The sequence below is a fragment of the Bufo gargarizans genome, chromosome 8, assembly GCF_014858855.1.
Source record: "Bufo gargarizans isolate SCDJY-AF-19 chromosome 8, ASM1485885v1, whole genome shotgun sequence".
Taxonomy (NCBI): Eukaryota; Metazoa; Chordata; class Amphibia; order Anura; family Bufonidae; genus Bufo; species Bufo gargarizans.
In genome coordinates this window covers 41781780-41799220 of record NC_058087.1, presented here as the reverse complement: position 1 = coordinate 41799220, position 17441 = coordinate 41781780, and the positions used below count along the sequence as shown (strand labels likewise).

At 44.8% G+C, this 17441-nt stretch overlaps 1 protein-coding gene across 1 annotated transcript in view; it reads left to right on the top strand.

Moving 5' to 3' along the window:
• The window catches only part of CCDC141 (coiled-coil domain containing 141), a 175119-nt gene that overhangs the window by 108897 nt on the left and 48781 nt on the right, over positions 1 to 17441 (top strand). The window contains exons 9-11 of the mRNA XM_044304919.1: positions 15310 to 15451; positions 16340 to 16456; positions 16600 to 16791. Coding sequence (XP_044160854.1) covers positions 15310 to 15451; positions 16340 to 16456; positions 16600 to 16791 — 451 coding nt within the window. The remainder of the gene's footprint in view (positions 1 to 15309; positions 15452 to 16339; positions 16457 to 16599; positions 16792 to 17441) is intronic.

Genomic DNA, 17441 nt, shown 5'->3' with positions numbered 1-17441 from the left:
CACACCCGCTACTGTGTATTTCCAAGTCTAATTCTGTCACTAAACCCATACCTGTCACCCAGCGCCTAAATACTAGGCCTCAAATTTATATCCTGCTAAATCTCTCGTTACCGCTGTACTGTTGTTGCTGGGCAAGATATTTAGTGTCCGTCAAAGCACATTTTTTGTTCTGGGTTGAAATACAATTCCCAATTTAGCAATTTCATAATTTAGTGGTTTCTGCTATATCAGAGCTATTTGAAATCTATCCCTAAAAGGGTATATAATATTCAAGGTGCACATTGGGTCATTCAGAATAACTTCACACACACCCGCTACTGTGTATTTCCAAGTCTAATTCTGTCACTAAACCCATACCTGTCACCCAGCGCCTAAATACTAGGCCTCAAATTTATATCCTGCTAAATCTCTCGTTACCGCTGTACTGTTGTTGCTGGGCAAGATATTTAGTGTCCGTCAAAGCACATTTTTTGTTCTGGGTTGAAATACAATTCCCAATTTAGCAATTTCATAATTTAGTGGTTCCTGCTATATCAGAGCTATTTGAAATCTATCCCAAAAGGGTATATAATATTCAAGGTGCACATAGGGTCATTCAGAATAACTTCACACACACCCGCTACTGTGTATTTCCAAGTCTAATTCTGTCACTAAACCCATACCTGTCACCCAGCGCCTAAATACTAGGCCTCAAATTTATATCCTGCTAAATCTCTCGTTACCGCTGTACTGTTGTTGCTGGGCAAGATATTTAGTGTCCGTCAAAGCACATTTTTTGTTCTGGGTTGAAATACAATTCCCAATTTAGCAATTTCATAATTTAGTGGTTCCTGCTATATCAGAGCTATTTGAAATCTATCCCAAAAAGGGTATATAATATTCAAGGTGCACATAGGGTCATTCAGAATAACTTCACACACACGCTTCTGTGCATTTCCAAGTCTAATTCTGTCACTAAATCCATACCGGTCACCCAGCGCCTAAATACTAGGCCTCAAATTTATATCCCGCTGAATTTGAATACAATACATTGGGCCAAATAATATATTTGTTGTTGTGGTGAACCATAACAATGAGAAAAACATCTAGTAAGGGACGCGGACGTGGACATGGTCGTGGTGGTGTTAGTGGACCCTCTGGTGCTGGGAGAGGACGTGGCCGTTCTGCCACATCCACACGTCCTAGTGTACCAACTACCTCAGGTCCCAGTAGCCGCCAGAATTTACAGCGATATATGGTGGGGCCCAATGCCGTTCTAAGGATGGTAAGGCCTGAGCAGGTACAGGCATTAGTCAATTGGGTGGCCGACAGTGGATCCAGCACGTTCACATTATCTCCCACCCAGTCTTCTGCAGAAAGCGCACAGATGGCGCCTGAAAACCAACCCCATCAGTCTGTCACATCACCCCCATGCATACCAGGGAAACTGTCTCAGCCTCAAGTTATGCAGCAGTCTCTTATGCTGTTTGAAGACTCCGCTGGCAGGGTTTCCCAAGGGCATCCACCTAGCCCTTCCCCAGCGGTGAAAGACATAGAATGCACTGACGCACAACCACTTATGTTTCCTGATGATGAGGACATGGGAATACCACCTCAGCATGTCTCTGATGATGACGAAACACAGGTGCCAACTGCTGCGTCTTTCTGCAGTGTGCAGACTGAACAGGAGGTCAGGGATCAAGACTGGGTGGAAGACGATGCAGGGGACGATGAGGTCCTAGACCCCACATGGAATGAAGGTCGTGCCACTGACTTTCACAGTTCGGAGGAAGAGGCAGTGGTGAGACCGAGCCAACAGCGTAGCAAAAGAGGGAGCAGTGGGCAAAAGCAGAACACCCGCCGCCAAGAGACTCCGCCTGCTACTGACCGCCGCCATCTGGGACCGAGCACCCCAAAGGCAGCTTCAAGGAGTTCCCTGGCATGGCACTTCTTCAAACAATGTGCTGACGACAAGACCCGAGTGGTTTGCACGCTGTGCCATCAGAGCCTGAAGCGAGGCATTAACGTTCTGAACCTGAGCACAACCTGCATGACCAGGCACCTGCATGCAAAGCATGAACTGCAGTGGAGTAAACACCTTAAAACCAAGGAAGTCACTCAGGCTCCCCCTGCTACCTCTTCTGCTGCTGCCGCCTCGGCCTATTCTGCTGCTGCCGCCTCGGCCTCTTCCTCCGCCTCTGGAGGAACGTTGGCACCTGCCGCCCAGCAAACAGGGGATGTACCACCAACACCACCACCACCACCTCCGTCACCAAGCGTCTCAACCATGTCACACGCCAGCGTTCAGCTCTCCATCTCACAAACATTTGATAGAAAGCGTAAATTCCCACCTAGCCACCCTCGATCCCTGGCCCTGAATGCCAGCATTTCTAAACTACTGGCCTATGAAATGCTGTCATTTAGGCTGGTGGACACAGACAGCTTCAAACAGCTCATGTCGCTTGCTGTCCCACAGTATGTTGTTCCCAGCCGGCACTACTTCTCCAAGAGAGCCGTGCCTTCCCTGCACAACCAAGTATCCGATAAAATCAAGTGTGCACTGCGCAACGCCATCTGTAGCAAGGTCCACCTAACCACAGATACGTGGACCAGTAAGCACGGCCAGGGACGCTATATCTCCCTAACTGCACACTGGGTAAATGTAGTGGCAGCTGGGCCCCAGGCGGAGAGCTGTTTGGCGCACGTCCTTCCGCCGCCAAGGATCGCAGGGCAACATTCTTTGCCTCCTGTTGCCACCTCCTCCTTCTCGGCTTCCTCCTCCTCTTCTTCCACCTGCTCATCCAGTCAGCCACACACCTTCACCACCAACTTCAGCACAGCCCGGGGTAAACGTCAGCAGGCCATTCTGAAACTCATATGTTTGGGGGACAGGCCCCACACCGCACAGGAGTTGTGGCGGGGTATTGAACAACAGACCGACGAGTGGTTGCTGCCGGTGAGCCTCAAGCCCGGCCTGGTGGTGTGTGATAATGGGCGAAATCTCGTTGCAGCTCTGGGACTAGCCAATTTGACGCACATCCCTTGCTTGGCGCATGTGCTGAATTTGGTGGTGCAGAAGTTCATTCACAACTACCCCGACATGTCAGAGCTGCTGCATAAAGTGCGGGCCGTCTGTTCGCGCTTCCGGCGTTCACATCCTGCCGCTGCTCGCCTGTCTGCGCTACAGCGTAACTTCGGCCTTCCCGCTCACCGCCTCATATGCGACGTGCCCACCAGGTGGAACTCCACCTTGCACATGCTGGACAGACTGTGCGAGCAGCAGCAGGCCATAGTGGAGTTTCAGCTGCAGCACGCACGGGTCAGTCGCACTACAGAACAGCACCACTTCACCACCAATGACTGGGCCTCCATGCGAGACCTGTGTGCCCTGTTGCGCTGTTTCGAGTACTCCACCAACATGGCCAGTGGCGATGACACCGTTATCAGCGTTACAATACCACTTCTATGTCTCCTTGAGAAAACACTTAGGGCGATGATGGAAGAGGAGGTGGCCCAGGAGGAGGAGGAGGAGGAGGAGGAAGAGGGGTCATTTTTAGCACTTTCAGGCCAGTCTCTTCGAAGTGACTCAGAGGGAGGTTTTTGGCAACAGCAGAGGCCAGGTACAAATGTGGCCAGCCAGGGCCCACTACTGGAGGACGAGGAGGACGAGGATGAGGAGGAGGTGGAGGAGGATGAGGATGAAGCATGGTCACAGCGGGGTGGCACCCAACGCAGCTCGGGTCCATCACTGGTGCGTGGCTGGGGGGAAAGGCAGGACGATGACGATACGCCTCCCACAGAGGACAGCTTGTCCTTACCCCTGGGCAGCCTGGCACACATGAGCGACTACATGCTGCAGTGCCTGCGCAACGACAGCAGAGTTGCCCACATTTTAACCTGTGCGGACTACTGGGTTGCCACCCTGCTGGATCCACGCTACAAAGACAATGTGCCCACCTTACTTCCTGCACTGGAGCGTGATAGGAAGATGCGCGAGTACAAGCGCACGTTGGTAGACGCGCTACTGAGAGCATTCCCAAATGTCACAGGGGAACAAGTGGAAGCCCAAGGCCAAGGCAGAGGAGGAGCAAGAGGTCGCCAAGGCAGCTGTGTCACGGCCAGCTCCTCTGAGGGCAGGGTTAGCATGGCAGAGATGTGGAAAACTTTTGTCAACACGCCACAGCTAACTGCACCACCACCTGATACGCAACGTGTTAGCAGGAGGCAACATTTCACTAACATGGTGGAACAGTACGTGTGCACACCCCTCCACGTACTGACTGATGGTTCGGCCCCATTCAACTTCTGGGTCTCTAAATTGTCCACGTGGCCAGAGCTAGCCTTTTATGCCTTGGAGGTGCTGGCCTGCCCGGCAGCCAGCGTTTTGTCTGAACGTGTATTCAGCACGGCAGGGGGCGTCATTACAGACAAACGCAGCCGCCTGTCTACAGCCAATGTGGACAAGCTGACGTTCATAAAAATGAACCAGGCATGGATCCCACAGGACCTGTCCGTCCCTTGTCCAGATTAGACATTAACTACCTCCCCATAACCATATATTATTGGACTCCAGGGCACTTCCTCATTCAATCCTATTTTTATTTTCATTTTACCATTATATTGCAAGGCTACCCAAAGTTGAATGAACCTCTCCTCTGCCTGTGTGCTAGGCCTAAATATATGCCAATGGATTGTTGCAGTGGTGGCTGACGTGAAGCCTCATTCTCTGCTATGACATGCAGACTGATTCTCTGGTGACATGAAGCCAGATTGTCTGTTACGGGACCTCTCTCCTCTGCCTGGGTGCTGGGCCTGAATTTATGACAATGGACTGTTGCAGTGGTGGGTGACGTGAAGCCTGATTCTCTGCTATGACATGCAGACTGATTCTCTGGTGACATGAAGCCAGATCCTCTGTTACGGGACCTCTCTCCTCTGCCTGGGTGCTGGGCCTAAATTTATGAAAATGGACTGTTGCAGTGGTGGGTGACGTGAAGCCTCATTCTCTGCTATGACATGCAGACTGATTCTCTGCTGACATGAAGCCAGATCGTCTGTTACGGGACCTCTCTCCTCTGCCTGGGTGCTGGGCCTAAATTTATGAAAATGGACTCTTACAGTGGTGGGTGACGTGAAGCCTGATTCTCTGCTATGACATGAAGACTGATTCTCTGCTGACATGAAGCCAGATCCTCTGTTACGGGACCTCTCTCCTCTGCCTGGATGCTGGGCCTAAATATCTGACAATGGACTGTTGCATTGGTGGCTGACGTGAAGCCTGATTCTCTGCTATGATATGAAGACTGATTCTCTGCTGACATGAAGCCAGATTGTCTGTTACGGGACCTCTCTCCTCTGCCTGTGTGCTAGGCCTAAATATATGCCAATGGATTGTTGCAGTGGTGGCTGACGTGAAGCCTGATTCTCTGCTATGACATGCAGACTGATTCTCTGGTGACATGAAGCCAGATCCTCTGTTACGGGACCTCTCTCCTCTGCCTGGGTGCTGGGCCTAAATTTATGAAAATGGACTGTTGCAGTGGTGGGTGACGTGAAGCCTGATTCTCTGCTATGACATGAAGACTGATTCTCTGCTGACATGAAGCCAGATCCTCTGTTACGGGACCTCTCTCCTCTGCCTGGGTGCTGGGCCTAAATATCTGACAATGGACTGTTGCATTGGTGGCTGACGTGAAGCCTGATTCTCTGCTATGATATGAAGACTGATTCTCTGCTGACATGAAGCCAGATTGTCTGTTACGGGACCTCTCTCCTCTGCCTGTGTGCTAGGCCTAAATATATGCCAATGGATTGTTGCAGTGGTGGCTGACGTGAAGCCTGATTCTCTGCTATGACATGCAGACTGATTCTCTGGTGACATGAAGCCAGATCCTCTGTTACGGGACCTCTCTCCTCTGCCTGGGTGCTGGGCCTAAATTTATGAAAATGGACTGTTGCAGTGGTGGGTGACGTGAAGCCTGATTCTCTGCTATGACATGCAGACTGATTCTCTGGTGACATGAAGCCAGATCCTCTGTTACGGGACCTCTCTCCTCTGCCTGGGTGCTGGGCCTAAATTTATGAAAATGGACTGTTGCAGTGGTGGGTGACGTGAAGCCTCATTCTCTGCTATGACATGCAGACTGATTCTCTGCTGACATGAAGCCAGATCGTCTGTTACGGGACCTCTCTCCTCTGCCTGGGTGCTGGGCCTAAATTTATGAAAATGGACTCTTACAGTGGTGGGTGACGTGAAGCCTGATTCTCTGCTATGACATGAAGACTGATTCTCTGCTGACATGAAGCCAGATCCTCTGTTACGGGACCTCTCTCCTCTGCCTGGGTGCTGGGCCTAAATATCTGACAATGGACTGTTGCATTGGTGGCTGACGTGAAGCCTGATTCTCTGCTATGATATGAAGACTGATTCTCTGCTGACATGAAGCCAGATTGTCTGTTACGGGACCTCTCTCCTCTGCCTGTGTGCTAGGCCTAAATATATGCCAATGGATTGTTGCAGTGGTGGCTGACGTGAAGCCTGATTCTCTGCTATGACATGCAGACTGATTCTCTGGTGACATGAAGCCAGATCCTCTGTTACGGGACCTCTCTCCTCTGCCTGGGTGCTGGGCCTAAATTTATGAAAATGGACTGTTGCAGTGGTGGGTGACGTGAAGCCTGATTCTCTGCTATGACATGCAGACTGATTCTCTGGTGACATGAAGCCAGATCCTCTGTTACGGGACCTCTCTCCTCTGCCTGGGTGCTGGGCCTAAATTTATGAAAATGGACTGTTGCAGTGGTGGGTGACGTGAAGCCTCATTCTCTGCTATGACATGCAGACTGATTCTCTGCTGACATGAAGCCAGATTGTCTGTTACGGGACCTCTCTCCTCTGCCTGGGTGCTGGGCCTGAATTTATGACAATGGACTGTTGCAGTGGTGGCTGACGTGAAGCCTGATTCTCTGCTATGATATGAAGACTGATTCTCTGCTGACATGAAGCCAGATTGTCTGTTACGGGACCTCTCTCCTCTGCCTGGGTGCCGGGGCCTAAATATCTGAGAATGGACTGTTCCAGTGGTGGGTAACGGGAAGCCAGATTCTCTGCTATGATATGAAGACTGATTCTCTGCTGACATGAAGCCAGATTGTCTGTTACGGGACCTCTCTCCTCTGCCTGGGTGCTGGGCCTAAATTTATGAAAATGGACTATTACAGTGGTGGGTGACGTGAAGCCTGATTCTCTGCTATGACATGAAGACTGATTCTCTGCTGACATGAAGCCAGATTGTCTGTTACGGGACCTCTCTCCTCTGCCTGGGTGCCGGGGCCTAAATATCTGAGAATGGACTGTTCCAGTGGTGGGTGACGGGAAGCCAGATTCTCTGCTATGGAACCTCTCTCCAATTGATTTTGGTTAATTTTTATTTATTTAATTTTTATTTTAATTAATTTCCCTATCCACATTTGTTTGCAGGGGATTTACCTACATGTTGCTGCCTTTTGCAGCCCTCTAGCCCTTTCCTGGGCTGTTTTACAGCCGTTTTAGTGCCGAAAAGTTCGGGTCCCCATTGACTTCAATGGGGTTCGGGTTCGGGACGAAGTTCGGATCGGGTTCGGATCCCGAACCCGAACATTTCCGGGATGTTCGGCCGAACTTCTCGAACCCGAACATCCAGGTGTTCGCTCAACTCTAATGGTAAGCCATTGTTACCCGAATCCTGGACAACCCCTTTAACTTTAAGGAGTGTTGCAGCTGACTAAGGGGCCATAGGCCCTCAAAAACTATCCTAATGCTGGAATGGTCAGTTGACCCACTACCATTGTGTAGGTATATTGCAGTTTGAAAGGTACAAGTGAAGAAGCTTTTTTTTTTTGTCAATGAAGTGACGACTGGTAAAGTGTATCCATAGTGTTGATGAGAAGGTGGGGTACATGGCGTGGCCATATCCTGCTGACAGTACAGAAGTGGTGAGAGCAGCACATGAAGCTCCTGCTCCTGTCAGTTCACTGTTATGACAGGCAGCACAAATACCACATCGCCTCCATGAACTGTAATGTCAATTAGTATACAGTGACAAACAAGCTCCAGGACAGTCAATACCTCCAGGACGTGGCAAACAGGAGAATTATTCTCACAAAACTGTGTTTTACACACGAAGGTCAATAAACCAAAAGCTAAAATGTGACTTGTGTAATAGATTGGGAATGCAGATGAACTAACGTTATTAGTTTTTCAGCTTATTTATGGTGTATATTTAGGGTATGGCCATGCGATCAGGTTTCCTGATGCAGTTTTAGAAGCCTAAATCAGGAGTGGATCGTAAAAGGAGAGAAAAGATAAAGGACAAATACAGCTTCTCCTCTCCTTCTTATTTCACTTCTGTTTTGGCTTCCAAAACTGCATCAGGAAATCTGATCACGTGGCCGTATCCTAACACAAGCTTTTTAAATATTGTGTTAGTTAAATCATGAATAATCAGTTAACAGATCCTTCAGTTCTATAGAAGAACTCTGCTGCTAAACTAATAAAACAAAAACACTACCTGGATGAACCCTTAAAGTGCTCATTCGGTCGAGAGCTATCTGTCCTGACAACACAGCCCCTAAACATGCATTTTCAGCCAAGCATGTATGTATTTTCAGTGGGGTGAGATGAGAAATCCCAGCGTATAACCTATTCAGGACATAAAAGGGCTTTCCGAGATTTCAGAACTGTCGCACCCCAACTGATAAGTCATCAGTTAAAAAATCTCAGAAAACCTCTTTAACATCTCTAAGCTGGGGCGTAAATACCATAGCGGCAGACCATGTGACTGCTATGGGGGCCCAGGGCAAGAGGGGGCCCAGTCTTAGTTGGGATCATCTCCTCTTCTACTGGAGGTAAAAACTTGGTCAGGACTCTACCCTCTAAATGAACAACTTTTAGCAAATGAGGCAGTGGAAAAATAGTCCAAAGGTCATTGAAAAGGGTTTAGGCAGAAACCCTTCTGTCCTGTCTGGGGGGCCTGGTTTGATCCTTGCTGTGGGGCCCTTACTTCTCTATGTACCCCACAGCCTCTAAAGCTTAATAGGATATCTGGTGGTTATTAATTCCAGGGTCAGTTCCAAATTATCTTCTCCTAGACCTGTATTATCAGGCCTTTTTCACATATTTCCATTTTCTGCCCTTTATGTGTCATACATATTCCACAGATGCTGCTCAGCTGAAAATTAATTTCCATAGAATCTCCTATCAGTGGTCAGTGAAAAAACGGACTGCAAACGGACAGATGGGTCTGTGTGCTGTCCATGATTTTCATAGACCCATAGACTCGAGTGGGCATGCTTGATCTGCAACCTGGATCAAAATAGTGCATGCTTCCACATTTTTTTTTTGAACTATGGACCATAAAAATTTGCAAATGTGAACTAGTCTATTATTTTACATGGATCAGTATGCTGTCTGCAGAAAATGGCAAACTACCATGGAAAACGGAAATGTGAACAAGGCCTAAAGGTCCCATTATTCTGTTAGAGCTTGGGCCACCAGAGGATCCTCTGATACTTTGGTGGACCAGTCTAACCCTGAGACAGCCACTATCAAACTCCTCAGGTGGTGGATTATCCCCTGGAGAACAAAAGGATCAAGCTACATGTGGCAAGCAAGTGACAGCTCATCCAAACCATATCCCTGGAAGCTGTGCATCTTTCTACAACAACATCTAAAAAGTCATCAGTGATTTTGTAAAACATACACCCAATTAAAAGGGTGCCTATATTTTTCAATAAACAAATCTGAAATAAGTCAGATGAGTTTTGATGTCAAGGCTTTACGTCTGCAGTGTTTTAGGGCTGGGTTTGCCAACTAAACATAAGTTCTCAAATAGTGAAACTTTTTGCCATTAAACAGATAAATAGATATAATACCCATTTCATTAGTGAACTTTTTAAGGGTAAATTCAGAAGCGCTGTAAAAATCTTTAGCCGATCTTGTTCAACATTTTGCTGCAGATTTAGCCCTTGGCATTAAAAAAGAGAAATCCGCAGGAAAGAGTTTGTAATGAATTGAAAACATACGGGTATAGGCATACAGTGAATTTGAAAATCTGAAGTACGTCCCCGGACTCACAGTAGTAAAATTCATGAAATTGTTGCAGATATTCCGCACATAATCTGTTTAAAAAATCTGACACCCAGAACCCTAAATGAACCACTGATCTCAGTAGCCATAGCCATCTGAAAAAACATATTGGGTGGAAGCTAGAAACAGATAACTCTACCCACACTATTCTGGGAGCTATGCTGCAGTACCCCGGCTCGGCCATACACAGTGGACGTAGCTGTCTGCTTCATCCACTGTTTTTTTCCGGTGCCAGTGGCTGCTGAGAATAGCCAATTAATGGCCCCCTTCCCCGATTTGATATTGATGACATCAGTATTTAGAGCTCAGATTAATAATTTTAATATTTTTTTTGTTAAAAATGGAACCAGTTGGATATTTCTTCCTAGTGAACAGTTATTTTTTTATTACTGCTTGTTCCAATTTTGTATTCATCACCTTTCAATGTCATTATGACATGATTATAATTATACAAAATTTTCCAAATGATTAAAAGAATTCTGATTAATTATAGCTGCCCATTTTTGTAGCATAGACATCATGAGGACTGCTAAATTGGCGGAAAAAAGAAGGTCTTTGCATAACGTGGATGTGTCAAGTTTCTAATAATGCGTTTTAATGTACTGCAATTAAACATTTAGCACTGAGATTAGCACTGTGTTAGTTTGTTTCATCGGCTCTCGTGAGAAGAGCACTCCACTGCTTCTGCTCTTCCCACTTTGGGATTAAATAGGATTTCATCAAGAGCAACCAGTTTATTTAATTATTGAGATAAAATATTATTACTGTAACCATTAACCGTTATATTAACATCTGGCTTGGAGCTACTTTTTTACATAAAATCTTGTGAAATTAAATATCCAGATTTTTGCTTTAATTAACTGAATTATTCCTGCTGGCAGCGGTAATGATATGAGAATACAAAGCAGAGAAGAAACTTCTAAATTTTAAACCTTTTGTGTTCAGCATCAGCAGGGCTTAGACTATTACTAGAACCTGTAGTCTGTTTTCCATGGGCGGGGGGGACGGGGGTTCTGTATGTTCAATAGATAGCCCTTCTTGAAGATTTCTTTGGCCTCAATTACTTGCCACTAGGATCTATTTCTTATTTCATATTTAATTAATGCAACAAAAATTACAATAACATTTTGACTAATTTGCACAAGCGTTAAATGGCGCATTTCTGCTCCAGCCAAAAATCCCAGCCCGAACATCAGTCTAATGCTCTAATTACCCACACTAACAGCATCACAGAGATCTAGGGTGCAGTCAGTTTGGGCCATTAGACCTGCTGTCAGACCAGGACACTGAACTGGAATACAGGGACAGAAATGCGCCCATGTTACGCTCATATATCAATAGAAGGCATAATTCCTGATGCTGGTCACAAAAGCTAGCACATGTGATCACAACTATAGAATGAGCGAAGTTACGAAAAATCGATTCGGCTGCTTTGCCGAATTTCAAAAAGAAATTTGATTAATTACAAATTGATTCCAAATTTCATGACGGGAGCAATGACATCATTGAACCCCTCAGGTGTTGCATTCATCGCTGATCAAGATGGCCGCAACGGCCTCTTCACGAGCAAATGGTTGAGGTCAGTATGTTTATTTTATTTTTTTCTGCCATTTCAGGAAAAAGTGATTCGTTACCATAAAGCGCGAGGAAAGTCGGCTTTGTGGCGAATCTAATTTTTCTAATTTGGATCTAAGTCATTTTGTTTCACTTCAATTCACTCAACACTACTCACAACCTTACTATGAGCATGCAGGCTTATGTTTATGGCATATACAGTCATGTCCATAAATATTGGAACATCGACACAATTCTAACATTTTTGGCTCTATACACCACAACAATGGATTTGAAATGAAACAAGATGTGCTTTAACTGCAGACTGTCAGCTTTAATTTGAGGGTATTTACATCCAAATCAGGTGAACGGTGCAGGAATTACAACAGTTTGCATATGTGCCTCCCACTTGTTAAGGAACCAAAAGTAATGGGATAGTTGGCTTCTCAGCTGTTCCATGGCCAGGTGTGTGTTATTCCCTCATTATCCCAATTACAATGAGCAGATAAAAGGGCCAGAGTTCATTTCAAGTGTGCTATTTGCATTTGGAATCTGTTGCTGTCAACTCTCAAGATGAGATCCAAAGAACTGTCACTATCAGTGAAGCAAGCCATCATTAGGCTGAAAAAACAAAACAAACCCATCAGAGAGATAGCAAACACATTAGGCCAAAACAACTGTTTGCAACATTCTTAAAAAGAAGGAACGCACCGGTGAGCTCAGCAACACCAAAAGACCCTGAAGATCACGGAAAACAACTGTGGTGGATGACCGAATAATTCTTTCCCTGGTGAAGAAAACACCCTTCACAACAGTTGGCCAGATCAAGAACACTCTCCAGGAGGTAGGTGTATGTGTGTCAAAGTCAACAATCAAGAGAAGACTTCACCAGAGTGAATACACCACAAGATGTAAACCATTGGTGAGCCTCAAAAACAGGAAGGTCAGATTAGAGTTTGCCAAACGACATCTAAAAAAGCCTTCACAGTTCTGGAACAACATCCTATGGACAGATGAGACCAAGATCAACTTGTACCATAGTGATGGGAAGAGAAGAGTATGGAGCAGGAAAGGAACTGCATACCACCTCATCAGTGAAGCATGGTGGTGGTAGTGTCATGGCGTGGGCATGTATGGCTGCCAATGGAACTGGTTCTCTTGTATTTATTGATGATGTGACTGCTGACAAAAGCAGCAGGATGAATTCTGAAGTGTTTCGGGCAATATTATCTGCTCATATTCAGCCAAATGCTTCAGAACTCGTTGGACAGCGCTTCACAGTGCAGATGGACAATGACCCAAAGCATACTGCAAAAGCAACCAAAGAGTTTTTTAAGGGAAAGAAGTGGAATGTTATGCAATGGCCAAGTCAATCACCTGACCTGAATCCGATTGAGCATGCATTTCACTTGCTGAAGACAAAACTTAAGGGAAAATGCCCCAAGAACAAGCATGAACAGAAGACAGTTGCAGTAGAGGCCTGGCAGAGCATCACCAGGGATGAAACCCAGCGTCTGGTGATGTCTATGCGTTCCAGACTTCAGGCTGTAATTGACTGCAAAGGGTTTGCAACCAAGTATTAAAAAGTGAAAGTTTGATTATTATTCTGTCCCATTACTTTTGGTTCCTTAACAAGTGGGAGGCAGATATGCAAACTGTTGTAATTCCTACACCATTCACCTGATTTGGATGTAAATATCCTCAAATTAAAGCTGACAGTCTGCAGTTAAAGCACATCTTGTTTGTTTCATTTCAAATCCATTGTGGTGGTGTATAGAGCAAAAAATGTTAGAATTGTGTCGATGTCCCAATATTTATGGACCTGACTGTATGTTTATTTCAGCAAGAAGAAGGCAGCCGTTTATCTCCCATTCCAACATGGTCAATCCTTTTATCTAATGGAAGAAATAGAATATAAATGCCACATATAATATGAAATGAGGGACCTGAATGGCTGTACCTATTTTCACAATTAAGACATTTCCAGCTTTTGCAGATTAGTGAGAACATTCCCCCCATATCACAACTATAGGTGTACAGATTTTTTATTTATTTATTTTATGCACTTATATAGCGCTACTATATTCCGCAGCACTTTACAGACATTAGCATCCAACTGTCCCCAAAGGGGCCCCCATCTAAGTTCCCTATCAGTATGTCTTTGGAGTGTGGGGGGAAATCGGAGTACCCGGAGGAAACCCACCGAAACACGGGGAGAACATACACACTCCATGCAGATGTTGTCCTTGGTTGGATTCAAACCCAGGACCTGATAAGTGAAGATATGGGTATTAATTTGGTTAGGTCTTCACTTACTGACTGCTGACTTTAACCTGACTAACAAATCAAGATCATGGCAGGACTACATAGTTAGAAATGGATGGGCTTGTTTTTACAGCTTTCTTAAAGGGAATGTGTCATCAGAAAATGACCTATTGTTTAAATCAAATTTTTAGGTTTAACATATTTTTAAAGAATTTTTGCTGAGGTTATTTTAAATTTTCCACGTCAAATATCTATATTTAAGGAATCAATTGTATTGCGCTATCATCTGGTAAGTTCCACTATCCTTTACTCTTGCACCCCCCAACCCTCCCCCATAGAACCGTAAGTGACGTGACCTGTCTCTTTACTGTCCTTGTCTCCGATGGTGCTGTGCTGAATGCTTCTCCTTTGCGGCAGTATTAATCCAGAGTAATGGGATAAGTGTGTACGGTTTAATTCACGGCTATACTAAAAGCCTGAACTCCATCAGAACACTTTCATGCCTTCACTACTAGAGCTACAGGTACCGACAAGGACCATATAGTCCAAAGAATTTTGGAAAAAAAAGAATATGCAAAAAGGGAGTCTGTTTGGCACATGTCAGGCGACACTACAACACAGGGCATGTATTGGGAAGGAGCGTTCTCCCTCCCAATAATCACCACGAATGTCATCCCCTATTAAAGGACATTTAGGTTTTGTCATATCATTTGTGAAGACTGTTCATTGTATGCGCTGGGAAAGTTAGGGAGTGCACTCAACGCATCATTAGGGCCCTATTCACCAAGAGTTTGCAAAAAACGGTGTCTGTTTGGCAAGTGTTTTTTTTTTTACTGTGGGGCCTTATCAGTGACATATGTCACATACTTCATAACCTTCCAGTTAAAGACTTAAATGTTATGTGAATAGAGCATTACACAGCTTTGATGATGATTTTTATGCTTTTTCTTTTTTTTTTTTACCCCCAAATCTGGGAAAAGTATATACTTTTCCTCTCCTTGGAACCACTACATTTTTATGGCTTTAAAAAATTGGTCTGTGTGAACTGCAATAGGTGAGACAGACTTGAAAATACCTTTTTTTTTATTAAATACAATTTTATGCATGAAAAAGACATGCACAATATTATTAGAAATTGCACTGTGTGAACTAGACCTAATACTTGTAATCTTCATAAATTAGTACAACATTTAATGATGGCCTGACTTATGTAATTCTATTATTAAAAGTGAAATATTAAACACCCGGGGAGTGCTCGGACATTAGTTATTGCAGTTCTTGGAGTCTTGACGTCTTCTAGGTAATGTTATTCTGATCTCATGTTTATTATCTTGGCTATTATCCAAAGCAATGGAGGTGCTAACAGCTGTATGGTTCATATTTAGCCCTGGGATGACTGGAATTCAGGAAATGATTGGATACCTTCAGAAAAGAGTAGACCAGCTACTCGGCCAGTGCCCTGTACCTGTGGAAAATTCCCTCAAGCAACAGGAGATCATGGCGTCATTAGAGGATCATCTTAGAAAGGTACTACGCGCAGCATTTACAACCACAGCAACTAATGTACAGTGTGCACAGGAGGTAAATTACTAGGAAAGTGCTCACTATACTTGGGAAGATGTATATATTTAAAATTGTGCATGCATTCAGGGGGGCATTGAGGGTGTTAATTGCACCATTTGAACCCCTTGCCCAAGGTTCATCCCCCCCCTTCCTCCCCACATACTCAAACACAAAAGGCCAGATAAGTACAGTTTGGTGGTGGTTTTTATGTTTTTTTATTTTTTATTTTAGCCAAAAAGAATAAAAGTATGATAATTAATAAGGGTTAAATATATGTCTACCATTGGTACCCTTGGAGAGAAGGAGTCAAGCCCTGGTTGGTCCCATCTTCTTTACCATAGGCTTAACTATAGCCATAGCACTTGCTATGGTGCCCAGAGGTTGGGGCGGGCAATCAGGTGCAAGAACATTATACCTTTTTAAGGGGAATACCAATCTGGTAACTTTGCTACGATCTAGGTTTTCTGATATATTGCGCTATTATACATACCTTTAAATATTGCTTCTAATGCTGCTATTTTAATTTTCTTATACTAAATGGCGGAGCCCCATCTTATGTCATCATGGGGATCTATAAATAATAATTATGGCCCGTGCTTTACTATTAAGTGGCTGCTACAGGTCCTTTGGAGAGATGTGTCCAGTCGTGGCAAGGGGAGATTGGCCCAAGGTATATAGTAAGGGCATCGAGTGGGGAAACTCCACCAGGCAAAACACGCCACAATAATGGAGCACCCAATTTGATCTTTTCTATGCCCCCCCTCTCCCCTTATTATATGCATGTCAATGATGCTAAGGCTTAGCATTGTCTAGTACAATATTACAATATACAGTATATTTTTTGCTTTGTAGATATCTGCATGGATACAGAATATAAATGCAGATTTGGAAAGACACAGCAATCCAGACAGTATCGGTGAATGTGAGGACGTGCGGTATAAACTTGGAGAACTGGCTAAACAAACGAAGGTGAAACAATGCCTAACACACAGTAACTGTAAACTGAGTGCACTATATGTTACACTGGCAAATACCTAAATACTATTTCAATAAGAAAGAAAGAAATTCTTGTAAAGTTTAGTTTTATTTTATTTTTTTCTGATTTTTAAAAGGAAGCATCTAAATGTATGGCATCTACGGCACAACTCATTAGGGAGGTAACACAGACGGGACCCTCAGGAGGTGAAGCGTTTTCTGGCCAGTCACGAGTTCTGGATGAAGAACTGAAAGCTCTGGATCAGAGCATTGAAGAGAAACTAGAAGTTATAAATGTCTACATTGCTTTTATCAAGTCTTCAGAACAGGTAAATGAAGTGTGGAAGGGTAAAAACATAAAATGGAATAAAGCTATTTTGCAGGGAAGTAGCTAAGCTTTTCATCACCTGGTGCAAAAGTTCAGTTTACTGCCTTTGCACCGTGTTTAAATTCTTTAGCCAAGACACATTGGCTTGTTGACGCCCACCCTGGCACCCAGTGTCGGACTGGGTTGTCTAGGGCCCAGCATATGGATACATCCAAATATTACCTGCTCACACAGCAGCGAGACCCTACAGGATGATTGATTATGGGGTCCCTGCAGCAAATTTGAGAAGGAAGGTCTCTGGGAAAGGAGGACACTGGCTGTCCTGCCTCTGTACTGTACCTAGAAGTCATCTCAGCCAGTTTATTATTCTACCCAGTTCTTAAATGAAATTAGGCTGGCTGTTGTGTGCCACTTGTGCAGAGGCTGGAAGACAAGGGGCACACCTTGCTCAGAGGTTTACCGAGGAATTCACCTGTACCCCTGTGGGCCAGTCCGGCCTGCTGGCACCCATCACCTGGGGCAAGCATCTACCAGCTCCCTCCCAGTTCTGCCAGTGCTTTACTGATAACATTACAAGGTGGATATGTCCTTAAATACATTCATTGAATATACTATACCATATAGATCTCCTTATACTTACTTTAAAGTACT